The 25,427-nt window shown below is 51.2% G+C and overlaps 1 protein-coding gene and 1 long non-coding RNA gene across 10 annotated transcripts in view; one reads left to right on the forward strand and one right to left on the reverse strand.

Annotated features, from left to right (window-relative positions):
* Adcy10 (adenylate cyclase 10) overlaps window positions 1-25,427 on the reverse strand; it is a 69,541-nt gene that overhangs the window by 14,654 nt on the left and 29,460 nt on the right. For 7 of the 8 annotated variants that reach the window (XR_013426324.1, XM_078022254.1, XM_078022253.1 and 4 more), the window contains 12 exons: window positions 23,433-23,586; window positions 21,310-21,502; window positions 20,257-20,343; window positions 19,530-19,804; window positions 17,980-18,119; window positions 13,828-13,956; window positions 12,194-12,472; window positions 11,799-12,089; window positions 4,920-4,989; window positions 3,827-4,058; window positions 2,003-2,110; window positions 1,409-1,584 (listed from right to left, as the gene is read on the reverse strand). Coding sequence is in view for 7 of the 8 variants with exons in the window: in XM_078022254.1 (XP_077878380.1) it covers window positions 1,409-1,584; window positions 2,003-2,110; window positions 3,827-4,058; window positions 4,920-4,989; window positions 11,799-12,089; window positions 12,194-12,472; window positions 13,828-13,956; window positions 17,980-18,119; window positions 19,530-19,804; window positions 20,257-20,343; window positions 21,310-21,502; window positions 23,433-23,586 (2,134 nt within the window). In the remaining variant the exon portion in view is untranslated. The remainder of the gene's footprint in view (window positions 1-1,408; window positions 1,585-2,002; window positions 2,111-3,826; window positions 4,059-4,919; window positions 4,990-11,798; window positions 12,090-12,193; window positions 12,473-13,827; window positions 13,957-17,979; window positions 18,120-19,529; window positions 19,805-20,256; window positions 20,344-21,309; window positions 21,503-23,432; window positions 23,587-25,427) is intronic. The other variant, XM_078022255.1, reaches the window with a different exon arrangement.
* Window positions 1,578-6,153, forward strand: LOC120887604 (uncharacterized). 2 transcript variants are annotated; one of them, XR_005730925.2, is made up of 3 exons: window positions 1,578-1,876; window positions 3,905-4,093; window positions 5,262-6,153. It is a non-coding gene; the product is annotated as an uncharacterized LOC120887604 (long non-coding RNA). The 2 variants fall into 2 exon arrangements; XR_013426325.1 differs by having other exon boundaries at window positions 3,905-6,153.

Raw genomic sequence — 25,427 nt, forward strand, 5'->3', positions numbered from 1 at the left:
ACATGATGGAAAGTGGGCCTACGTTTTCTTCTAGTAGGCACAGGGTCTCTGTTCCAGTTCCTAGGCCCTTGATCCACTTTGAGTTTTGTGCAGGGTGAGAGATAGGGGTCTAACTTCAGTTTATTATGTATGAATTTCTAGTTTTTCCAGCATCATTTGTTGAAGAGGCTATCTTTTCTCCAATGCATGTTTATGGTGCCTTTGCCTAGCATGAATAACTGTGTTTATGTGGGTGTGTCTCTGTGTCTTCTATTCCTGTTCCATGGGTCTTCATGTCTGTTTGGGTGCCATGCTGTTTTTGTTACTATAGCTCTATAGTATAATTTAAGGTCCGGTACTGTGATGCCTCCTGCTTCACTTTTCTTGCTGATTGTTTTGGCTATTCTGGGCCTCTTATTTTTCCAAATGGATTTCACGAGTGCCTTTTCTATTTCTGTGAAAAATGTCATCAGAACCTTAATAGGAATTACATTAAATCTGTATAGCACTTTTGGTAGTGTGGTCATTTTGACAGTAATACCTCTGCCTATCCAAGAACATGGAGATCTTTCCATCTTCTAAGATCTTCCTCAATTTCTTTCTTTAGAGTTCTGTAGTTTTCATTGTGGAGGTCTTATGTTTCTTTTATTAGATCGATTCCCAAATGTATTTTTGAGGCTCTTTTGAATGGGGTAGTTTTCCTAATTTCTCTTTCAGTTTATTCATTACTGATATATAGGAATGTCATTGATTTATGGGTGTTAATTTTGTATCCTGCTGCTTTGCTGAATTCATTTATGAGTTCTAGAAGTTTTCTAGTAGAAACCTGAAGAATCATGTCTTCAGCAAACAGGGATAGTTTTAGTTCTTTTCCTATTCCCATCCCTTTAATTTCTCTCTCCTGCCTAATTGCTCTGGCTAGAGTTTCCAGGACTCTGTTGCGTAGAAGTGGTGAGGGAGGGCAGCCCTGTCTTGTTCCAGTTTTAGAGGGAGCAAAAGCACAAATCTTACCAGTACAATTTGACCATGGCACCCCGCGTCCTCATCGGGCTACCTGGACGGGCAGTAGTTTGCTCTTTGGCCGATGTCCCTGGGTTGGGACAATGCCCAGTGTCTCAGCACTGAATGGAAGTGGGCTTGAGACTGAGGTTCTGGGCTGGCTGGTGCTGGTTACAACAGTGTGGCCTGGTGGTGAGAGGTTACAGCAGAGGAGGCCACTGGAGCTCGCTCTGCAGAGGGACCCTCATACTTTTGTCATCTGAACTCCCTCTGCAAAAGCTGCCTGTGAGGTGCTGTGCAGACCGGCCCTGGCCTAGGAGCCCCTCCTAGACGCTCCTCCTCCCACTGGTCAAGAGCTAAACAGGGGTCCTGGCGCCCCCTAGAGGCCGGGGCTTGGGGGCTGACCTGGGTGGTGTGGGCTCCCCCTTACCCTGGAGGGGAGCTGTCCGAGCCTTGCTGGTTCAGGTAGTGGAAGTGTCTGTTCTTCTCCACGTGGGTTTGGAGGAACAGGGAGATCATGTTGTAGGGGAACACGCGGTTGAAGAGCTTCAGCGCCTTCCTCAGCATCTTCCTGGCAAGCACCATCTGGCCCATGTTAAAACAGACCTGGAGGCAGCCGGAGGGAAGAGGAGAAGCCAGGAGTCTGGGTGGGCCTGAAGGTTCCAGCCACAGATGGCGGGACGCTTAAACACAGCTCCTCTGTGGCCCGGAAACCAAACTCCTGTGGGGTGGGGTGCGTGGGGGTGTAACTGTGACTGCTGGCTGGATAACTGCGTGAAGGAAGCTGCGGCTAGGGTTAGCACTTGGCGTCTGGCTCGTGTATCATGAGCTCATGTCCATTCCTAGAGGCTGTTGAAACGGTTCCCAGAGCTGTCAGCTGGGACAGCGAGCTTGTGCGGTAAGCGGCAGTGAGCTGGGGGCTCGGGGCTCAGGGGGACTCTGGTGTGGGTGGCAGGAGGCCTTGGGAAGCTCAAGGGTGACTTCTGCCAATGACCACTGAGTTGTGCCTCCAGTGGCTTCTTACCTGGCCTTTGAGACTGTAAAATGTGGCAGACTCAAAAGTCCTTCTCCAGGACTTCTTCTGCCTGAGAATTTTCAGCAGCTTCTCTCCCTCGTTCAAGTACACGTATGCCTGCAACCAGCACAGAGAGCGGCCCTGAGCCAGCGGGACAGACCCCTGGAGGGACACAAGCCCCCCCACAACCCCCGCAGTGCGTGGCGGAGGAGAGGAGGCAGGCACCACTGTGGGCCTCCCCTGTCCCCAGCCCCGCTGAGGACAAGGAGGCAAGCTCCAGGCAGCAGCTGCTGGGCAGAGCTCCCTGTCGCATGCTCCTGGGTGCAGGACCTCGGCCAAGAGGACCCACTAGCAATCCCGCCTTTCCTCCTGCTGCTGCAAGCCTCTGCGGAGGCCATCTCTGGGAGGCAGCAGAGGAAGGTGAGCCCCAAGCAGCCCTCCTCACTTGTCGCCAGCCTCCAGGGCGTGAGCAAACACCAAGACAAGATCAGACCTGCAGAGGAGCACTGGAGGCGGCACAGCCAGCCTCCTGCAGCCAAGGGAGGCCAGGAGGCTGGCGAGGAGACAGCTGCCGTCCAGCTAGCCAGCCAGGTTCTCCTTGGCAGGGCGCACTGGGACCTGGCACCCGGCCCCTGCTGTCAGCCACTGTCTTCCTCCTCAGTCACCACTCCGTATGGAGGGACAGGGGAACCACAGGCTTCATCGAGTTGGTCTCTGAGGCTACCTAAACCTCTGTCCCCTGGAACCCTCTGGCCACCTCCTCACTGCCACCCAGCTACATGCCTGAAATACATACGAGACTTCCGTGTTTAAACACTCGAGGGGCTCACAGACATTCTTAATGGTTTACTTTTTAAAACTGTATATGAATCCAAGGTAGGAATGTTGACTGGACTGCTGTGATGGACAGCAACTTTCAGACAGGCTAGACCAGCACTGTGGCCAAGGACTGGGGACACAGCCGCTCAGGTGTGTGGAGCTTCTGCAGCTGCTGGAGGCAGAGGAAGCAAGGCCCAGAGAGACCTTCCTCAAATTCCTTCAGGGAAGGTTAGTCGGCCAGCAGCTCCAGGAGGCCCTCAGGTCAGACAGGTGGAGAAACACCAGGTTCCTCAGCCCAGCCTGCCTGCCCTGCCCCATACTCCTGAGACATACAGCATATCAGAGCACCTGGAATGTCTGTGGATCATTTCAATGTCATTCCATGGGTCACATTGCCCTGGAGCCTTATTTATAATTATCCTGGAGACACATTCCTTTGTGCTTTGGGGCCTAAAGCTATATGTGATGATTTTAGCACAAATTGCATCAAGAAAAAGTGGAGGAGGCCTTTTTTTTAAAATACTTTTTTAACATATTGTTTAGTTGTCAAAGGATGTTTATTTTATTTATTTATGTGGTCCTGAGACTCGGACTCAGGGCCTCACACATGCTAGGCAAGCGCTCTACCACTGAGCCACAACCCCGGCCGGAGGAGGAGGCCTTTTTGGAGATGAGATTAAAACCAGATTTGCACCCATCAGAAGACCTCTAGGTATTTCATGCTCGAAGGCCTTCTGGTACCAGAGGGTGAATGTCACTGGGGACATTACCGAGGAAGGCTGTGCTGGACCACAGCTCTGATACCCAGAGTCCTCGCTGTATGGAGCTGGGAATAGGGCCACTTACCTCCCACACAGGGAGACAGGCCAAGCCTGACTCTAAGGGAGCAGTGTACTGATGGATGTTTGGTTGCAATTTGTTCCAACTCTCTTTTCTCAATTAACACTGCCTCTGAGCAAGGTGGTCTTCAGAGGAAAGGGCGCTGGCAGGAATCAGGAACATGGTGCAGCTTACCATGTAGTTATCGCCCAGGATGAGATAAGCGGCAGCAATTTCCAGGAAGTAATATAAGGCTTTGTTGTTTTCTCCCAGAGCCACAAAATGCTGGGCCAGAGGCAGGATGACGATCTCCAGGACCTCCTCACACTGGCAGGACTCCAGGGGGATGATGTCTTCCTCGACTGTCCTCAGCCTGGTTATAATGAGGTCAAAGAACCCCAAGATCCTGTCTTTTATTTCTTCAGGACTGTTTAAATGCAAAAATAAATAGGAGATAAACAGGTAATACACAGAGCAGGCTTTTGTTTTTGGTACCGGGGATTGCACCCGGGCCTTGCTGATGCTGGGTAAGTACTCCACCACTGAGCCACACCCCACCCCCACCCCCTTTTTAAAAAATATTTTTTAGTTGTAGATGTGACACAATATCTTTGTTTTATTTGTTTTAATGTGGTGCTGAGGATCGAGCCCAGTGCCTCACTCATGCGAGGAGAGCACTCTACCACTGAGCTACAACCCCAGCGCCCCAGCCCTTTTGATTTCGGTTTGGAGTCAAAGTCTGGCTGAGTTGCTGAGGCTAGCCTCAAATTTGATATCTTCCTGCCTCAGCCTCTCAGTTCTCTGTAATTGCAGCCATGCACCCACCACATCTAGCTTAGCATACTCTTTTTTTTTTTTTTTTTGCGGGGGGTGGGTGTAACCGGGGATTGAATCCAGGGATGCTCAACCACTGAGCCCCATCCCCAGCCCTATTTTGTATTTTATTAGAGACAGGTCTCACTGAGTGGCTTAGTGGCTTGCTCTTGCTGAGGCTGGCTTTGATTCACAATCTTTCTGTCTCAGACGCCCGAAACGCTGGGATGTCAGGCATGCACAACCTCTCCTGGCTAGTGTACTCCTCTGATATCAAAATATCTTTAAAAACTAACAACAACAAGGCGTTTAAACCTACTATAGATACTACTGACCAAAGTCATCACACATAGCCTGGACATTTTCCCATTGTATCTCAGAGGCCAAAAGGACTGACCAGATGAAAGAGTCTAACAGCGAATTTCCTGATAATGATTTATATTCTTATCTCCTAAATGGTTATATATAGCTGTACCTGAGATTTTCAGGAAGTAACTCAGATCTCTTAGGAACCTCTGATTTAGCTAAGTTGATCTCTTCTTTAGCTGGAAAATAAACAAACAAAGGAGTTGTGGGGATTATTGTAATGCTCCCTGTAGCAGAGGGGTCTGGTCTCTAGATGAGACACAACATCTTTATTTTATTTATTTTTATGCTCAGAGACTGCAGTTCCCTCTGGCCACAGAGGACTGCTGCCCAGCCAGGAGCCACATCCCCAGCCCTGCTGCACATGAGAAGCCTTGAGAATTCTTACACAGACGATGTCACCTCTGGGCTGAGAGGGGTTACGTGTATGCTCTACTCTCTCCTTCCACAGGAAAGCAACCAACTCCGAGGACCTAAGGGACAGCAACACCACAACCCAGGAGCGGTCTGAGTGCCAGACTAACTGCAGCCAGCCACTTGTTAAGCTTTACCAGGGTATCACAGGAGCAGGACGTAGACCATCCCTCCGTTTCAGGAAGCCTCTGAGATTGACAACGGTACCCTAACTCCTCCACCCTGCGCTAATGGAAATAGCAATTTAACCATCCTGAACAAAGTGACTCAGTTTCAAGTGGGAAAATACAGATAAAATTTAAATGAAATGCCCCAAAATGCTGACTCCAGGATGGAGAATCTTGAAGTGAAAGCCTTTTGCTGAACCAGATGTCAGCAGAGATGATCTTATAATAGAAAACAAAGGAGGACTGTCTAATCCAGCTGACTCCATTCTGGGAGAGGAAAAACCATAGGGCCAGGGAGGAACTGTCTCCTGATCGGATTTGCTGGTGGCAGAGGCAAGGCTACTACAGGGTGGGCTAGCTCCAAGCCACGGCCTCCCTCCACAGACCTCCCAATTTCTAGAAATGCCTTGTGAGCATCTCAGGAGTTGTCTTTTATTCCCTTCCACCACGGAGCAAGCGGCCGGCCCTGCTCGTGCCACCAGGCCTCCTGCAGAGCCCTCTCCTGCGGACTTCTCCCACTTGCCCTCAGAGGTGGAGGCTGAATGCGTTGGGCTTTCTCTGCCCTGGTCCTGGAAAGCTTCTCTTGGAGGCCAGTAGAAGGAAGGAAAGGGACCAGGGATGGAGAGGGAAGGAAAGGGGAGATACTGGGAGTGATACTGACCAGATTACATCGTTATCTTGTCATCTGCATGAGTATGTACCAATGAATCCCACTCTCATGTGTAATTACAGAGCACCAATAAAAATACAGAAGAAGTAAAACTGCTCTGGTCAAGGTTCCCAGTGGCTCCTGCATTGCCGAGTGGAAAGGCTGTGCATTTGCCCACATTTGATTCCCCTTCGGCTATTTCATGTGCCCGTGACTTTAAATCCCATCTATGTGCCGATGACTTTCAATTTCATATGCCTAAGCCCTGACATCTACTCTAGCTACATGCCTACACATCCAAAATCCTCCTTGGCCAGAGCCACTTGGATGCCTAACAGGCATTGCAAAGTCACCGTGTTCACACAGAGCTCTTGAATCTCTCCTCCACACACCTAGACCCACACACATCTTTCCTAATTTAGCATTGCTGGTTGCCATGGTTCATTGCCTCAAGGCAAGAACCCAGGCAGAGGCTAGATTCCCTGCTCTCCCCACCCTTCCTCATTCAGCTCAGCAGCATATCCGGTGGACTCCACCCAGGAACACACCTGAATCCTTTCTGTTTGCCCACCTTCTCTTGGCACTGCCCTCCAGCATTGCCAAGACTTTCTCTGGACAGGAGCGGAGCCCCGTCCCATTCAGACTGTTTCTATAGAGAAGATGGAGTGGGTCTTTAACAACCTGACCTGGATCTCTGGCAGAAGCTGCTGGTCCCCAGCTCCATCTCTTTCCCTCCGTCCCTTCTTACTAACAAAACTCAATTTTATTCAGAATAGTTATATTTTCCAGCCTCCCTTGCAGCTGAATACAGTCATGAGTTCAAACTCCGTGATGGAATGTAGAGGAAATATTGGGCAGGACTTCTAGAGAATTCCTCACAGGGGAGGGATCCCTTTCTTCTTCCCCTTCTCCTCCTCCTCCTTCCTTCTTTCTCCTGGCACTAAATGGGAACATGAGGGCTGCAGTTCCAGCAGCTATTTTGGTTCCTGATGTGCTAGTGTCTTGTGAGAAGAACATTTTACATAAGAGCAAAATGAACTTGTGCTGAGGGCCATTACCAAGTAGGAATGACGCATCGAAATTTCCTTGCTAAGCGTACCCCATGCTGCTTAGAGGACATTCGATGGGACATTGCATGCATGCTTTAATAAGGTGACCTTGCTCAAGGACCAAGGCGGATCCGGGTTTAGAGCTGATCAGGTTTGAGGAAGTAACCGGCTCCTTGAGTTTAAAGCGTTGCCAGTTTAAGACAATGGGTTTTAGGGAAGTTGGAGATTGAAGATTATTGCTGGGATTAGGGTGTTCCTGCTGCTTGTTCCCATTGAGATTAAAATGGGATTTGGAGATTCACAATTCACCTCGTGGAGTAGGTGAATTGTGCGGCAGACGGCAGAACGCGATTGCCCCTGGACCTGTGTGGAGGCGGTGTGAGAGCGGGAATAAAGAATTGCTGTTTGAACCTACAAAGGTGTGTGGTGGCTCGTGATTCTGGTGCCAAGCCGAGACATTGGCTTTGGCAAACTTGATCATAAGTTTAAGTCCCTCTAGCCGAACTCCTGTGATACACAGCCAGCAGTAATTCTGAGTAATCCTCTCCAACTTGTCCTAACTCACTTGGTCCCACAAGGCCCCTGGATGGCTTTATTAATTCATCTTTTTATTGTCCTCTGGTCTCCACTGAAATTCAAACTTGTGAATGGACACGTGACCATCCATCATTTCTACCATTACGGTCCCAATATGGACACCACTACCTGGCATGAATCGGGGCTCAATAAATATTTGATACATAACTAAATGTCTGTTGAAAAAAACTGATGAGTAGAAATGAAAAGCTATTCCTCCTCCTTCAGTGTCCTATATTATTATATGTATTGTTTTTAAATGTTTCAAATTGTAATGGTAGGGGTTGAGGATGAGCTCAGTGGTAGCGCTCTTGTCTAGCATGTGCAAGGCCCTCAGTTCAATGCTTTGCAAGGGGTGTGTGTGTGTGTGTGTGTGTGTGTATATATATACATACACACACACACATGCACACATAATGGTGTGAGAATTAGATGCAGAGAAAAGAATATTGGCTAGAGAAAACAGTGTATGCGAGATATCCTCTCTGCCTTTATTACCCACTGAGTGGATCATGTTACTTATAGTTTTCTATTTTCTTCATTTATAAAGGTTATTATATTGAGCTTCCTACTCCAAGGACTATTTATAAAAATCAAAAGAAAAAAAGATACTAAATGCTCACAGAAGAGAAGAAGAAAGCCAAGACACCACCTGCTCACCCCATAGTTTCTAAGGCCTGGAATGAGACTTCAGGTTGAAGGGTCAGACTGTCTCCTCCTCGTACCTCCTGCTCCTCCAGGCCAAGACCCCGTTTCTAGTGCTCAGAGTGAATGAAGGACCCTGAGCAGGCTAAGCACTCTGCCTCTGGGTCCTCCCCAGCCCGAGCCCCAGGACATCTACCCCATTAAATGAGAATAAAATGTTTTTTAAAGGCGTACAGTCTTCAGGTGGAGAACGGGAGGGGCCACATTCCTGACAGGGACCTTGTGCTGGCTGTCCCCTCTGCCGGGCACACGACAAAACCCCTGCTCTGTCTCTACATGAGTCTCCTGAGGGCTACCCTAATGACCTTCTCCTCCTAATCCCCTTGCCCAAAGTTCTATTGCCGTCTGTGGGATTTGTTATTATCGTTATTTTTTAATGTTTATTTTTTTTTAGTTTTAGATGGGCACAGTATGTTTATTTTACATTTATGTGGTGCTGAGGATCGAACCCAGTACCTCATGCATGCTAGGCAAGCGCTCTACCTCTGAGTCACTGCCCCGGCCCGAGATTTGTTATCATCATGGTTACTTCTTCTTCACATCCACTTTTCCCAAAAGAATGCTGCTTTGCTCTCTAATGTACCTGACACGCAGTAGGGACGCAGTGGTATCTGTTGAGTAAATGAAATGTCCAACAAGGCCCTTGCGTTCCTGGAAGCTGAAGGGGGAGGCGGACTCTTCTGAGCCAGGGGAGGGATGAAGGAGGAGCGGTGGACCCTTGAAATGGACCGAGTCACAGCAAACACCATTTTTAAGGATGTGAGGCTCAAAGGAGACTTGGAGAAGGAGCCACTCCTCACTCTGACTCACATCAGCCTCCTTAGTCTCCCCCAGGTAAGGCCTTGGCCAGCAGGTCCAGTGGACCGACTCCACCTGTGGGAAGGTCAGGGACTGCGGTACTCCCCAGGCCAAAGCAGGATGTCCTTGAGGAAGACACTGCCTCAGAGATTTTCCTAGAAACTCTAGGACGAATCTCCACAGTCGACCTGGAAGCACTCACTGATTCATCTGGGGTGCGAGTGACGAGATACTAGGAGGGGCAGCGGGGCTGTGGCACACACCTGTGTCCCAGCTGATGGGGAGGCGTGAGGAGCTCACGGCCAGCCTGGGCCTCACAGCCAGACCCCCCCACCCCACCCCCCCACACACAGGAAAGGGAAAGAGATGGTGGGAAGTGGTATAAGAGTTAAATCTTCATCTACCCTGGTGGCGAGGAGGTGGGGGGCACAGATAAATTTCACAATTTGACTTTTTGAAAAGCAGTACGAGGCAGCAATATGTAGAAAATACAAGACCCTGAGAAGAACCACGGAAAGTTCAGAGGACGGTCCTGGACTCCCGCGTCTGCGATCAGACTTGCAGGGAATCCCACACAGGCTCTGTGTGAAGTCTGTGTGGGTGACTGCCTTTTGTACAGGCAGGAGGTCCTGACCATAGTGGTAAGGCCCTGGCCTCACTCCAGTGAAAGATCACCAGAGCACTTCCCAGAGTGGCCTCATGTGACACAGGCCAGCTGGCCAAGGTCTATTGCAGGATCCAAAAATAACTGGAACCCTCTTCTCCGAGCCAACCTGTTGGAGGCCAGCTGTTCAGAACCTGTCTGCTAGCTGCCAGCTTATCTTATTCCCCCAAATAGAAGGGCACTCTACGAAGGACCTCGGGAGGGGTCACTGGGTTCACGCCCTCCCCCCCACCTCCCCAGGGGCTGCCCGAGGTCCTCCTTCCTTCAGGCAATGCTTCCTCCTCCTCCTCCACTGCCTGCCCCCTGCCCCAGACCTCTGTGGGGGTCTTCTCACGTGTCCAAGCCTCCCCAGACTGCCTTCTTCTCCAAGCCAGGTTACGTCTGACCTTTGGGAAACCCTACACATCTTTTCCACACTCTGGGAGGGCAGCTTGATCCCACCGCAGCCCAGGTCCCTTGCTTTAGCCTTCCTGCGTGGGCAGGCGGCCCAAATTCTGTGCTAGGCAGTCGGTGGAGAGACAGCCAGCTGGAGGTGCAGAGGACCCCACCTCTCCCCAGAGACGCTCTTCCTTATCCACGACAGACTCTGCTATTTCCTCGACAGTTTCTGCAGATCCACCTCTGACCCCAACTTGGATCTCAGCATTCATTGTGTCTTTGCGTCTTGGTTCAAATGTCAGCGTCAACATCACGCCACATAATGCCACCTTTATAACAATAATTAAAAAGGCATCGATGGCCTTGGAAAAGTACAGCATCTGAGGAGAATTTTAACACATGCTACTGAGGGACTCTGGACTCAGCCACACTCGAGTTCCCTTGATGTCCTCCTGCTGAAGTCTGCTCTGTGCCCCGGCCCCAGGGGCTCAGAACATTAACGATTCTCAGCATCAGATACAAATAAATGAATAAAATAAAAGCCCACCAACAAAGAAAAATATCTACAAAAGAATTCTTTTTTAAAAAGTGATGGACCTGACGCTGCACAGCCTCTTGCAATCTCTGGTACAGCGTGACCCTAAAAGCCCAGCCCCTCGCTGTGGGAAGCTGGGATGGGGGAGCAATCAGATGAAGAGGAGACTAAACAACATCCCTCACTTTTTCCTGTGTTAAATTACTGAAGCTTCCAGAGCCTCAATTTCATTGTCCATAAAGGGAAAATAACCCCCCACTTTGAAGTTTGATCCAGTGAGAATGCATGCAAAATAGAAAGTGAATGGGAATGAATATTTATTTTGAACCTGCTGCAGTTCTTCCCGGGGTTTGATATCCTCATAATAAAGCACCCTCTCCGTGTAGCCCTGCTTTCCCACTGGACCCAGCCATACGCACCGAGGCCCTCCGGCCAGGGCCCGTGAGCTGGGCCTTTCACGGCTGGCTTTGGTGCTGCTACCGTGACCCTGCTGGTCCCGTGCCTGTGGGAACCGAGTCCTTAGTCCCTTAGTCCCTGGCGCCCCTGAGCCCTCTGCTGTTTCCCCAGCTCTGTTGCTAGTGTGTGGCCTCTACCTTTGCTTTGCTGTGGTCTGGAAACCCTGCCACGCCTCTCTGGAGCCCTGCCTGCTCCTCCCTGCCTGATTCTCTCCCGCTCCTATTCCTTTCCACTGGGAATCGTCTCACACTAGATCAACCAAGCCACAACTGTGCTCTCGCTGCATCAAGTTGGACCATCCCAGCCACCTTGGATGCCAGCCATTGCTGTGAACTAACACAGGCCTTTTAGTTTAGGCTCTGGTCAGGCCAGAACCCGGATCCCCAAACCTGGGCCCTGACAGTCTCACAGTGAGGCGGGTGCTGCTAGACAGAGCTGTGTGGACAGTCCCCACCTTCTCCTTCCCCACAGGCTGCTGAGGTCTCAGCCTCCCTGTGCCCAAGCCAAGTCCCTGGGGTCCAGATCCACTGCTTCTAGATCTTAAGTCTCCAGAGTTCCCAGGAATAGCGGGGTTCATTAGGAATGAGGGAGGTTTACCTTGGATTCCGCGAGGCTTAGTCATCTTCTTAATGGTGTCCATGTCCAAGGTGTTGAGGCGGATGTCCACCATGAAGTGGTGATACGGGATGAAGTCCCCACTTCTGCAGTGGTCGCACCTGTGGGCATTCTCCTCTAAAAAGCGGGCACACTTCAAATGCATGGCCTTCTTCTGGTCCTTGAGCCAGAGCTCGTAGGCTGTCTTCTGCATTATAGGCCGGGAGAACCGAATGATGTGGCACTCAATCACCTCGCCCTCCAGTTCTCGGAGCTCCTCCTCCTCGCTGTGAGCTGGAGGGAACAGGAAGGGCTTGCCACTACCCAGCACAGATCAGCCCGTGAGTCTAGGCGCCTTTGGCCAAGGGGAAACATGGGTCACTTCAGGAGCGACTCACCCATCTCCTCGCTGGGTCTCAGAGACGAGGAGCGATGGTGAACCTCAAATGAGGTGGCATTTTGCTTCAGGGCCAGTCGAAGATCCTTGCCATTCCGGAAGCAGTAAAAAACGTTCAGCTCCACGAGGGTGGCCAGGGCCTTGATCATCATCTTCATGTTCCAGCAAGGGAGAACCTCAAACAGCAGCTCCGTGGTGAAGGTCAGGCCAATGATGGCAGCGCACCTCACCAACATCTGGTGGAAGAGGCTCATGCTGTCCAGCTGGACCAGAGAGATTTCTGCAGGGGAAAGCCACACACAGAAGACACTAGTTACCCGTCTACTACCCACATCCTGGACAGGCCCTGTCCTGCTCTACAGCTCCTCTTGCAGACACCCAGCTAAGCTAAGTCTGGTTCGCAGCTCGCTCCTGTGCAGGAAGACACACTGCAGGGCTGGGCTGGGGCTCAGCAGCTGAGGACTCGCCTGGCACATGTGGGGCCCTGGGTTCCATCCTCGGCACCACGTGAAAATAAATAAACGAAATAAAGGCATTTGTCCACCTACAACTAAGACAAATTTAAAAGAGAAAATGCAGCTGCAGCTCTGAAGACACACAGGCGCAGAGTGAGGCTGCCTCCAGGGCTCTGACTTTGGGTCAAAGTGGGACAGGGATGTGTACAGACAGCAGGGGTCATGCAGGCCGCGGCTGGCGCCCGCCATCCCTGCTCCTTGTGGACTTCTCCAGCTCGTCCCCTCTCTTCCCCACTGGCTCTTCTTGTTCCTGGAACCTCCCAGCAACAGGCCTTCTCTCTGTCTGTCCCCGAGATCCATTCGCATGCATTTATTCCCTCCTCCGTATCAGGAGCAAGCGTCCGAGTTCAGAGTGCCGGTGATCCCTGCTTCTCATGGAATCTCGTGGCTTACGAGGCTCCCTGGACGCTCCCCGGATGCTCCACCAGGATGTCCTTGGGTTAGAGATGAAAGGTCAACTCCTCAACTGTTCCCAAAACACACTGGAAGCCGAGCCAGTCCTCCTTCCCACAGCAGGAGACGCAGTAGTGAAGGACACACAAATGGCACCAACTGAAGACAGAGTTCCAAGGTCTGAAGTCACTCTGGATGGCATGCGTTGGGGCTGAGTGCAAACTAGAACATTTCTTGAAAGCCATTTTTCCTCCAAGCATAATTAATAATACCCCTGAGACATCCAGTGCCTTGTCATTCCTTTCTCACAAAAGTAGACGGCAGAAGTGTCTCAATGCTAGACTTTTCCCTCTCATATTTGGTTTCTGTTTAACTGAAAATGTGCTGTATCTCATTCTCTGGTGCAGTTGGACAAACCTGTCCAAATCAGACTCGCAACACATCACGGGAGGGAGGCTCCTAATCCGAAGTAGAAGAACCAGCCTGCCAGGGCCACGCAGGACAGACAGGCCAGGGCCACGCAGGGCAGACAGGCCAGGGCCACGCAGGGCAGACAGGCCAGGGCCACGCAGGACAGACAGGCCAGGGCCACGCAGGACAGACAGGCCGGGCCACGCAGGGCAGACAGGCCGAGAGCCCTGGCCCCTCCCTCCTGGGGCAGGGGGGATGCCGGGGGAAGCGGAGGTGGAACCGGGAGAGAGCCGGCACCAGGTGGAATGCCCCTTACCTTTCAGTGACGCGGGGAGCGACAGGTTTTTCAGTCTGACCCCACTGACCAGGTCACAGACTTCTTCACTTCCCTCCTCGTTTCTAAGAGAAAACCCTTTTAATTCCTCTGTTGGCTTGACGAAATTCTCTGTGGGGAGATCAGAAGGGAAGGAAGCCAAGAGTTAATATCGTGTCTGTAAAGTCTGGCTTTCCCATGGGCTCTGAGGTGGACCTTGTGTGAGAAAGAGCAGGAAGAGGGGAGCACCGCCTCACCAGATATCCTGGGATACCTCCTTTTAAAAAAACTGATTTATGAAAATCTAATCAAAATGGTTTTGTTCTCCCCCGACAACTCCCGCCCCAGAACAGCAAATGGCACGGATATTGGTGTCTTCCCTGGTACGCACAGTTTGGTAAGAATGGAGTTCTCGGGGACTTGGGATCCCGCCCAGCACACACAGTGGCCTACATTAGTATGCACACTTGCAGTCCCACGCTCAGGCACAGGCACACCCTAGGGAGACCCAGCTCTGACTGGGGCATGACTGCAGCCAGAGATTTAAAACAGTGAGGTCTGGAGAGTGACCTTGCCGAGGAACTGGGTCTCGGGGTACCCAACGTGCACCGCCTGCTCCTCCCCGTGGCTCTCCCACACTTGGCAGATTGGAGACACTGTGGTGGGGAGGGAAGACACCAGTGCAAGGCCCAGGCCGCATCTCCTGCAGAGGTGAGTCCCACGCCCACAGCAAGACAACCAGGTCGTGAAAGAGGGCCCCGTGAGTGGCAGAAACAGCAAGTGGCAGACGATCTGACTCTTCAGTGGGCATGTGGACTTCAAATGCATTGTCTCCTGCAAGGGCTAAACATGCATGCTGCATGCGCGCAGCCCTTGAGGTGCTTAAGAGCTACGGACACATAGGCAAGTGGTAACACCAGGAAGAGTGACTAAGAACTGAAGAGCAAAGACTAAGCCAGGTACTGAGGAGCACACTTGTATTCCCAGCAACCTGAGAGGCTCAGGCAGGAGGATCACAGACTTGAGGCCAGCCTCAGCAATTTAGCTAGACTCTCAGCAACTGAATGAGAGCCTGTTTCAAAACAGAAGAATAAAAAAAGGCTGAGGATGTGGCTCAGTGGTAAAGTATCCCTGGGTTCAATCCCCAGTGCCCTCCCTTCCCCCGAAAAAAGACAAAAAAAAAGGCAAGCAGAAGAGTGATGGTGGATAGGAGTAGGTAAGTGGGGGTGGAGTCACTGGAAAGCAAATGCTGAGCCCGGTGCCATTAACTCAGCTGGGAAACAGGGTGGCGAAAGGACAGTGCGTTAAGTTTACAAGTGTTACCCCGGGGGTCCCTGGGAGAGCCAACGCACACATGGCAATATACAGCACCTGGGATTAAGAGTGAGATTAGGGCTGGAGATCACACACGCGCGCGCACACACACACACACGCGCGCGCACACACACACACGCACACGCACGCGTGCACACACACACATGCACACACACACGCACGCGCGCGCGCGCGCATCAAATCCAGCAAAATATGAATAAATGGAAACGGCGGGGGGGGGGGGGAGAAAGCAGGAGTGAGGGTGAAGCCCGGGACCCCACAGGAGGGTTTGCCCAGGAGAGGGGAGGGGCCCAGGAGGAGGGTGTGATGGGGAAGCCCAGGGAGGGGAGCACCTGAGAAGAGGCGAAGGGGACAGCAGGCGTGCTGCCCTGGGCTGCTCATACTCTCCCCGGGGACCCACTGCTGAAGCAGCCGCGCTCTGCCTCGCTCCATCCACGGTTACCCAGGGAGCCTCCAGGCACAAGGCACCCTTCCAGGATTGGGGACTCTGGAGTTTACAAGGCTCCTGCCTCACGTGGGAACAGACAGGCCATAGCTAACAAGTTAACAGGACGCCTCATGGTGTGACTCGGTCCTGTAAATGGGAGGAGAGAGCGAGTGCTGGGCACCTTGTACTCAGGGCCACCTGCTCCGCGCTGGGTTCCTGCACAGAGAGGTGCTTCGGGAAGGTGTGAACACATGCTGCACAGCCCGTGCCCTCTGCTCCCAGACACCTCACTCCGTATTTCCTGAGAACAGCGACACCTTTACAGAACTCAGTACACTTACAGCCTTTGGAAAAGGGGACATGGACCTGCAATCCTCTGTCCACCTGCCAGTTTGTCAACTACCCCACAGTGTCTTTTAACATCTCTTTTTCTTCCAAAAAGAGATCCAGTCTCGGATCATGTATTCATTTCAGATTTTTAACTGAAGTGAAATTCACGGAACCTACAACTAACCATCCTCAAAGGGTACACTTCAGGGCACTTGGCGCAATTACGATGTGCTGGCGCCCGCCATCCCTGCTCCTTGTGGACTTCTCCAGCTCATCCCCTCTCTTCCCCACGGGCTCTTCTCGTTCCTGGAACCTCTCAGCAACAGGCCTTTTCTCTGTCTGTCCCCGAGATCCATTTGCATGCATTTATTCCCTCCTCCGTATCAGGAGCAAGCCTCCGAGTTCAGAGTGCCGTGATCCCTGCTTCTCATGGAATCTCGTGGCTTACGAGGCTCCCTGGACACTCCACTGGGATGTCCTTGGGTTAGAGACGAAAGGTCAACTCCTCAACCGTTCCCAAAACACAAGCTCCCTGGTCTCACAGAAGACGCTGAGAAGTTTTAAAGGGGGGAAACACTTGACTCATTTAATCTTTTAAACTTTTATTAGTGCATGTTAATCATACAGGAAGCCGGGATTCGCCGCGGTGTGTTCGTGCGTGCCCATCTCATACTTTGATCATTCTCGTCCTCTCTCCCCGTCCCCTCCTCTTCTCTATAATGTCTCCCTCTTACTCTCTCGCCGCTCCCCTTCCCCCACTCCACAGAGGGAGCACAGGACACGGGTTCTTCTATCTGGTAAGTCGCACTGACTTACTCAGAGATTGCCGCTCTCCAGTCCTATCCATTTTCCTGCAAATGACCATTGTCCTCTGTGATACTCCAGGGTATGTATCTGCCACATTTTCTCTGCATCAGTGACAGACACCTAGTCTGATTCCACCACTTGGCTACTGTGATTTGTGCCATGATAAACATGGGTGCAGGTGTCTTTGGAGTATGCTGACCTCAATCCCTGTGGGGACGACCCGGGATCGTATGGCAGTCCTAATGTGTACCCTGATTTCCGTAGTGGCCGTACCAGTTTACACTCCCACCAGCAGTGTGTAAGAGCTCCTGTGTTCCCCTACATCTTCAACAGCATTTATTGTTATGTGCCACTAAACTCAGCCCCAGAGGAGGACTCTGACCCTGCAGACTGAGTGGTGACCGAGCGCTTCAAGCCGTCAAATCACCATCACTCACTGAGAGTTCACAAAAACGAAAGATCCCCTTCCAGGGAGGCAGAGAGGCGGGCTCTCTCCCTCTTCTCCTGCCACATACAACTCAAACACAAGAAGACACCCAGGAAGAGGGGGAGCAGACCAGCTGGGGACCTGGGGACCCAGGGTACATCGTGGCGGAGAGCTCCTGGGTTTCTTCTGCCTCACACCTACCAGACTGGGAGCTGCAGAATCCCGCAGCTCAGAAACACCTCTCAGAAAAGCCTCAAAGCGAGGGAGCTTCAGGCTGCTCTCCAAACTGTGTTCTCAGCCCGCTCTCTGGCCCCTCCTCCTCTGGGCAACGAGATTGTTTTCCAGTTTCCCGCTGGCCTGGGTCATGCCATCCCTCGCTGCAGGCCCTGTGCGCAGCCTCCCTGAGCTAGCACTTCACCCAGGTCTGACCCCGGTGGCTTTCCTGGCTGTCCCAGGTGTGTGCTAGCTGAGTTCAGGGGTCTGGCCTCTGTGTCCTCTTACAGTTTGGGTGTCAGATCCAAGGTTTCCTCCCCCCTCAAGCCCTCTGACCCTGCAGGAAGCAGCCTGTGGAAGGCCCATTCTCAACACTTTGTCCACGTAAGGACAGTGACAGAAGACGACTGAGTGCCCGGCGTTGTGGTGCGCGCCTGCCATGCCAGCAACTCAGGAGCCCGAGGCAGGAGATGGTGAGCTGAGGCAGCCTGGGCAACTTAGTGAGACCCTGCCTCAAAACAAAAAGCAAAGGGGCTGGAGAGGTCGCTCAGTGGCCGAGCACCCCGGGCTCAAGCCAGTACTGAAACAAGAGAAAGAGAGTCCCCCCGAGACTTACTGAACAGGTTGTTCCAGGTCACCTTGGTCTTCTCCTCAGGCTCCATTTGCTGGAAAACGAGCACCTGGTGGCGGTCCAGGTTCTTCAGCAGCTCCTCGCAGTAGTAGGGGATCCCGCAGCTGCCCTCCACCAGGTACCTGCTGTCAAGACAAGGCGGCGGCTCACACTGCAGAGCGCCTGCCGTCACTCGAGACGACCCCCTTCCCATTCTCCATGTGCTCCAGTTTGCTCTCGAGTTCAGGGGTTGCTTTCCTCTTGTTCTCTTTCTTTCTCTTTTTAAATTACATAAAACATTTTTATCTCCCCAAAGTTAAATCTAAATAAAAGGTACATCCTCAGCTTTGCTTCTCTTCCTTAGATACAGGTAACAATTGGATGCATTTTTGGTTTATCCTTCCAATACTTTTTCTAAAATATATGAACAAAAGTGTGCATGGGTGTACACACACACACACACACACCTATTCCACTTTTCTGAATAAAGGCATAGCACCATCCTGCTCCTCCCTGCCCATCACAGGTCTCCCTCACTTCTGTTTACTGCCCTACAGTCCTCCGGGATTCATGCATCCTAGTGTATTGGACTTAGCTCCCCTTGGAGATGGACATTGGATAGCTTCCAGTCTCGTATTAATACAAATAGAGTTTGATAGAAACTTTGTACATATGTTACTTCATATTTGTGTCAACACATCTTTGAGATAGTCTCCTAGAACTGGGATTGCTGGATCAAAAGGAAAATGCAGATATGTAGAGAGAGAGCGGGGAGGGGGAGAGAGAGTCCAGTGCCTGACTGGAGTTATTCTATTTGGAGCGCTGGGGACTGAACCTTAGGGTGCTCTATCACCTGAGCTGCATCCCCAGCCCTTTTCTTTTTGTTTCAGGATAGGGTTGGAGTTACTTTAAATGACCCCTTGTCCAAGCCATCTTCCTTCCAGGAGCAAGACAACATCGTTAGAAAGAACAAAAGCAGAGAACAGGAGGGTTGTCAGCAGCCAGCCCAGGAGAGACGCTGTCGTCTGGGTGGGACAGCACCTGCCTGCAATTCCAGCTACTGGACAGAGAGAAGCAGCTTAGCGAGACCGTCTCTAAATGAAATAGAAAGGGCCGGGATGCAGCTCAGTGTTGGAGTGGCGTACTCGAGACCCTGGGTCCATGCTGAGAGAGAGAACTAGTGCATGCTATTAGGGGCACATCTCAAGGTCCCAGTGGAGGCACCCTGAGCAGCTCAGAGTGTTGGCCTGGACAGCTGCCACAGACAGACCACACACCTGCCGGCCACAGCCTGCCTTTCCCACCACCTTCTGTGACTGTGCTCCTAGTGACTGTTATCATGGGTAGACCACAGCAGGTAGACCCAAGTCCAGCTTGGTGCAGGGGAAACACCCGCTGAGCAGGGTGTGGAGCCACAGGAAGAGGTGAGCAGCACCGTCCCACCAGGCACAGCATGTGGCCCCTCTAAAGGCAGGGCCAGAAAAACACTGGACAGGCATTTGCAGACACATCCTGGAGCGTCTGATGACCTGCGGGCGGCGGAAAGCGTGACTTACGTCTCCAGCTCTTTGGGGATGCTGCGCACGTTGAGGTCCAGGCAGACTTTGTTGCGGATGTCGATGGGCTGCATGGGCCCCAGGGTGATGTAGGTGGTGTTCCTGTTCTTCATGATGGCACTGGCTGCCGCACAGGGAAGGCCCACGAAGGGCGACAGGGACATGATGATAAAGATGGGGACCGTCCGGATGAGCTTCTCCATGAAGGTCCAGGAGGCCACGTCCACAAACTGAGCCTCATCGATGATGAAAATGATTCTTTCCTCCTTCACTGTCTGGACAAGGTGACAAAAGAGAAAGAAAAATGCTGCAGGACTTCAGGGCTTTGTGCTCTGCGGCAGGCGGCGTCTCCGTGGTGTCTGATGGTCCGTTACGGTGAAGGGAAAGAACCAAGCCGAATCTTTGTCTTTTCAATAACTCTGCATTAATCTGAATTCCAACAACTTACAATTCATATCAGTTACGACCAGTGGACTCTTATTTGGGCAAACCCGGGTATGATGATGATAGGACGGAAGGAAGTCAGGCAGGCAGGAGAGGCGAGCCCCAGGAGTGGGCTTGAGGGACTCCTGAGTCTATTTAAATTCTGAATTGATGCTGAGCTCAAGGCTGGAAGACTGGGAGAGAGGGAAGCACTTTGGGTCCAGCTTTAGCATACTTCCAAATGTTTCCTGGAACCAGAGCCCCTTGGGCGGGTGGCCAGTGGCTGACACACAGGTGCTCTTACCTGTTCCAAGATCTTCATGAACAGTGCTTCCAACTGCTTCTGCTTTTTCAAAGTGCTCATCTTGGAAATCTCCCGAGAGATAGGGAACTGTATGAAAAATTATGAGGACACTGAGGGCAGGAAACAGCAAAGGAACTTCCAGCTGTGTGACCCTGGGCGAACCACTGAGCTGCCTGTGCCTCGAGGGAGATCCTCCTTGGATCGTCCTTCTGTCCTTTCAGCCCTGATTGCCTGTCCTTTTTTTTTTTTTTTTTTTTTTTTTTTTAATATTTATTTATTTTTTAGTTTTTGGTGGACACAACATCTTTGTATGTGGTGCTGAGGATCGAACCCGGGCCGCATGCATGCCAGGCGAGCGTGCTACCGCTTGAGCCACATCCCCAGCCCCGGATTGCCTGTCCTTGAGCCAAGGAAGAAGAGAACACACCCAGTGTTTGCGTGGGCAGTCAGTTGTGGGAGAAAGCGACCTGTGCTCAGGCTGAAGAGGAAAGAAAGACACCCAACAGGTGGCCATGAGCCAGGGGCACTGGCACACACCTGTGATCCCAGCCACTCAGGAGGCTGAGACAGGAGGATCACAAGTTCAAGGCCAACCTGGGCAACTTGGTGAGACCCTGTCTCAAAATAAAATGTAGAGATTTTAAAAGAGGCCAGTGAGGTAGCTTTGTGGCAGAGCACCCCTGGGTTCAAGTTCCAGTACCACACACAAACCAACCAACAAAACCGGGGGCCGTTTGGGACTTCTTGAGTGTGGTATTTCCAGATACCCCCAGTAAGTCTTCTGAGGGTGGATGTAGGGGCTGGGCTGTGGCTCGCGGTAGAGCTGTGCGTACATAGTGTGTGCAAAGCCCTGGCTTCAGCCCTCAAGACCTTGGTACTGTTAAGAAAAGAGCATGGTGGATTTTCAGGAAGGACTGGGAGCTACTTCCTCACCACCTGGTGCTCTAGCGAGACAAGGGTAATCAAGCCAAGGAGATGTCAATCACAAAGGCTCAAGGAGCGGCTGTGCTTGCCCTGTGGCCCTTCCCTGCAGAGCCCAGTCCGGGCGGGTACCTGGACGTGGAAGATGTCGTTGAGGAGACAGTGGAACTTCTCGTCCAGCAGCCTCCTGACTCTGCTTTGAAGGTTGGTCTGCCGCTCCTTGTAGTGTCTGCAAGTGTCCAGACCCAGCACGTTGGCCATGAGTATCTGGACGGTGTAAAAGTTCTGATGGAAGCTGATCTTAGTCAACGCGATAGCAATGGTTCTGTTCATGAGAAACCAAGAGTCAGAAGAGAGTTTGGCTTACACTTTTCAGAAACACCGAAGTGAAGAGGAGCTCTGACTCCTCTGGTTCAGCCGCGACGACAGACTCTCCAAGCTCCGTGGCAGCGGCTGCTTTCTGCTGCCGACCTTCCTCTTCCACTGTGCACCCAGCTCCCGCCACCTGGCCCAGCTGTCCCTGCCCCTGCCCCATGGATCTGACAGAGGCGCACCACAGGAGCCTGAGGGAGTGGCTGGTTGCCCACTGGGCTGAAGGTGTTGCTCCGTGGAGGAGCTTATCTCGGCACAGGGCCCTGGCCTGAGCCCAGTCCTGGGAGGGGCGGCCGACCCCACCGGATCACGCCGACCCGGAGCTGTTCATGGTTCCCACTGCCTAAAGGCCTGCGTCCACGCTCCCTTCTGTGACTTCCCGAGGTCTCACGTCAGCCCTGCTCCCTGTCTAGTGACCTTCCTTCACTGCCAGCAAGCGGATGCATCCTTGCCACCTTTGCTGAGGTCATCCGTGCATGTGCGTGTCCCTGGTGTTGCTGGTGGCCCCACGTGGCCCCTCATGGCTGTTCATCTGTTAGTCCCCTCAGGCTGCTCCTGGAGACCCTTGCTGCCCAAGGCTGGGTCACATTCCCTTCTCCCTGAGGGCAGGGATCAGGCATTGCTCGGGATCATTGACCCGTCCCCGCAAGTCCTTGTGCTGAAGTCATGGCCCCCGGGATCTCTCATTTGAGAACAGGAAGGTTAGAGAGGGGTTAGTTAAGGTGAGACCTTATTAGAGATGGCTGGGTCCCCAAACCACCTTGTCTGGTGTCCTTATGAAAAGGGGAAATTTGGACACAGAGGCTCCAGGGGAGGCTGCCACGTGCAGACTAAGGCAGATGTCTGGGTGACGCTTCCACAAGCCAAATAGCATCAGACGGGGCGGCCAGCTGCCAGAAGCCAGGAGAGAGGCCTGGGAGAGGTCTTCTTCCTCGACCCGGGAAGGAGCAGCTCAGCTGCTGCCTGGACCCTTGGCTGGGCCCCCAGAACTGTGAGACCGGCTTCCCTGTTGTCCAGCCGCCCCGTCTGTGGTTCTCTGGTGACCTGCACAGCCCTCAGTGGTCCCGGACCCTGTGGGACTTGGTAAGTGCCCACGTGAAGGAACGCCTCCCCCCTGCTGTGGATCAGCCCTGGCAGCGGGCAGGGTTTTGAAACGGGCTTTTCTCAGGCCTGACATTGAGGAGGGATAGAAAGACAGGGGTTAGCAAGTAGTTTCCCCTTCACCCCTTAGAGGGAAAAGCTGTGTGAGACACCATAGTCATCCTTGTGGCCATCATTACTGTCACTTCTGCAAGGGGCCAGGCAGACTGTCCCAGAAAGGGCCTTGCACACCCGGCACATGAGGATAGAGGAACAGTGTAAGATATTATGTCAGCTTCGCCCTCCAGAGCAAGTCCCCAGGACGGTCACTGTTCCACTCACAGGGTGACAAACTTGTGTGTGTTCTGCTGGCGAAATCTAGCCCTGATCACAATGTCTATGCTAGTGCTCCTCAACCTGTGGGCATGTTGGGATGATTTAGGAAGTTTAAGATACCCAAGCCCCACCTGGCTTCAAGTCAGGATTTCCAGCAACCAGACCAGAAAGTTGCTCTTTTCCTTAGTTCAAAATATTTATCAGGGCTGGGGATGTGGCTGGGTGGTAGAGCACTTCCCTAGCATGCATGAAGCCCTGGGTAAAATTCTCAGCACCACCAAAACAAAAAGAATTAATCTTGTTAATTCATCATCAGATTTGGCACAGGGTCATATCACCCCAAAATACTCATCATCATCTATTTGGTGCAGGGTCATATCTCCCCAAAACTACAGAAATGCCAAGTAAATGGAGCTGCTCTCAGGGGGCAGGACCTCTGACAAGGAGAGAGAATTCCCAGGACTCACCTGTGGTTCTCACCTTGAGCCAGGTACTCAATTTCCATAAGTATCTGGCTTTTTCCATATCCAAATAATCCTTCGTACATTAGGATTCGGCTGCAGTTAGACATCAAGAATTCCTTCATGGTACGCATAAAGTATCTGATCTCTTTATCACGCCCTATTGTTTTTATTTATTTTTTTTAAAAAAGAGGAGCAAAATCAGCAACACAAAGAAGTCCAGATATTTAAAAAAGCACAGAGGGACACCCCTTCTAAGTCTATCCTAGGAATTTACATGGCATGGTTCAGACTTTACTGAGGCCCTGCAAACTTTTTAAAATCTTTCTTGGGAATTTTCCAGTTAACAAGGTGATTTTGCAGTTGTATTTTAGTAGCACAGTTGTAAAAGAAAGTTGTTTTTTTTTTTTTTTTCCTGTGCTGGGGATGGAACCCCAGAGCCTCTTGCACGCTAGGCAAGAGCTTTGGAACTCAGCTACAAGCCAGCCCCCAGTAAAAGTATTATTTTAAACTCATTATAATTCCATTTAATTTGCTCATACTAAATGGAATTAAACCAAGTCTATTAATACTAAAGCTTGCTTTTTCTTTCTACATCACACTAGTAGTAAACTATAGATTTATTGAGATTAGAGCTCTAATACTGAACAAATATACAGAAAACAGTTTTATTTCCAACTCTGTGATGAAGGAAATCTTCCCTCATAAATGCAAACCACATTGTCTCAGGGCTGCTAAGAAGCGTTATTAGGGTTAAGAAAGTCCAATTCACCTCCAGAAATCATATACATTATTATTACCATAAGGGCAACCTAAATCATTTTTAAAAGTAAAAAATTTTTTTTCCTGATTATAAAACTAACACTTGCTCACTGTGGAAAATATGGGAAACTCAGGAGAAGGAAAAAAGAGCAAAATAAAAATCACCTTGGGCTCCAACCCTGTCACTGTTATTTTTCTTGTGTTTTTAAATACAAGCTCAGCTCACAGCCCTTGAAACTTGGGTGGTAGGAGAGAGGCAAAAGGACCATGATTTCAAAACATGGAGCATTTCTGTCAAGAGACTGAGGGACAAGATGGGGGGTGCCGGGGAGCACCTGTAATCCCAGCAGCTTGGGAGGCTAACGCAGGACGATGTTCGGGAGGTCCTAAGCAATGTAGCAAGACCCTGTCTCTAAATAAAAAATTTAAAAGCCTGGAGATGGGGCTGGGGATGTGGCTCAAGCGGTAGCGCGCTTGCCTGGCATGCGTGCGCCCGGGTTCGATCCTCAGCACCACATACCAACAAAGATGTTGTGTCTGCCGAAAACTAAAAAAAATATTAAAATTCTCTCTCTAAAAAAAAAAGCCTGGAGATGTGGCTCAGTGGGTAAGTGCCTCTGGGTTCAGTCCCCAGCACCAATCAAGACAAACAGAAGAAATACTTGGGGACTAAGGGCCAACTATCACTTCTTTGTGGGACAGAAGATTGTGGAGGACCCATCTGTAATTCATGGATAAAGACTCAGATATTATCTAATATCTGTGGAAAACCAGGACCATTAATCCAAGCATAGACATTTTAGGAAAAGCAGCTGTGTGCTTTACTTGGTAATGTAAGTATCTGGATATAGATTAGCAAGAACCACTCTGCACACCGTATGGCTGTGTGTGTGTGTGTGTGTGTGTGTGTGTGTGTGTGGTTCTGAGGACGGAATCAAGGGGTGCTCTACCACTGAGATCATTCCTAGCTCTTTTTATTTATTTTTTTTTTATTTTGAGACAGGGTCTCGTTAAGTTGCTAAGGACCTCACTAACTTGCCAAGACTGGCCTCAAACTTACAATCCTCCTGCCTCAGCCTCCCTAGTTGCTGGGATTATAGATAAAAACCACATCTGGCTCATCTATCTATATCTATATCTATCTATCTATTTATAATGCTTTATTTATTTATTTTTATATATATTTTAAAGGACACAGGTTCTTGCTGTGTTGTCCAGGCTGGCCCTGCACACCTGGAC

The sequence above is a fragment of the Ictidomys tridecemlineatus genome, chromosome 10, assembly GCF_052094955.1.
Source record: "Ictidomys tridecemlineatus isolate mIctTri1 chromosome 10, mIctTri1.hap1, whole genome shotgun sequence".
NCBI lineage: Eukaryota > Metazoa > Chordata > Mammalia > Rodentia > Sciuridae > Ictidomys > Ictidomys tridecemlineatus.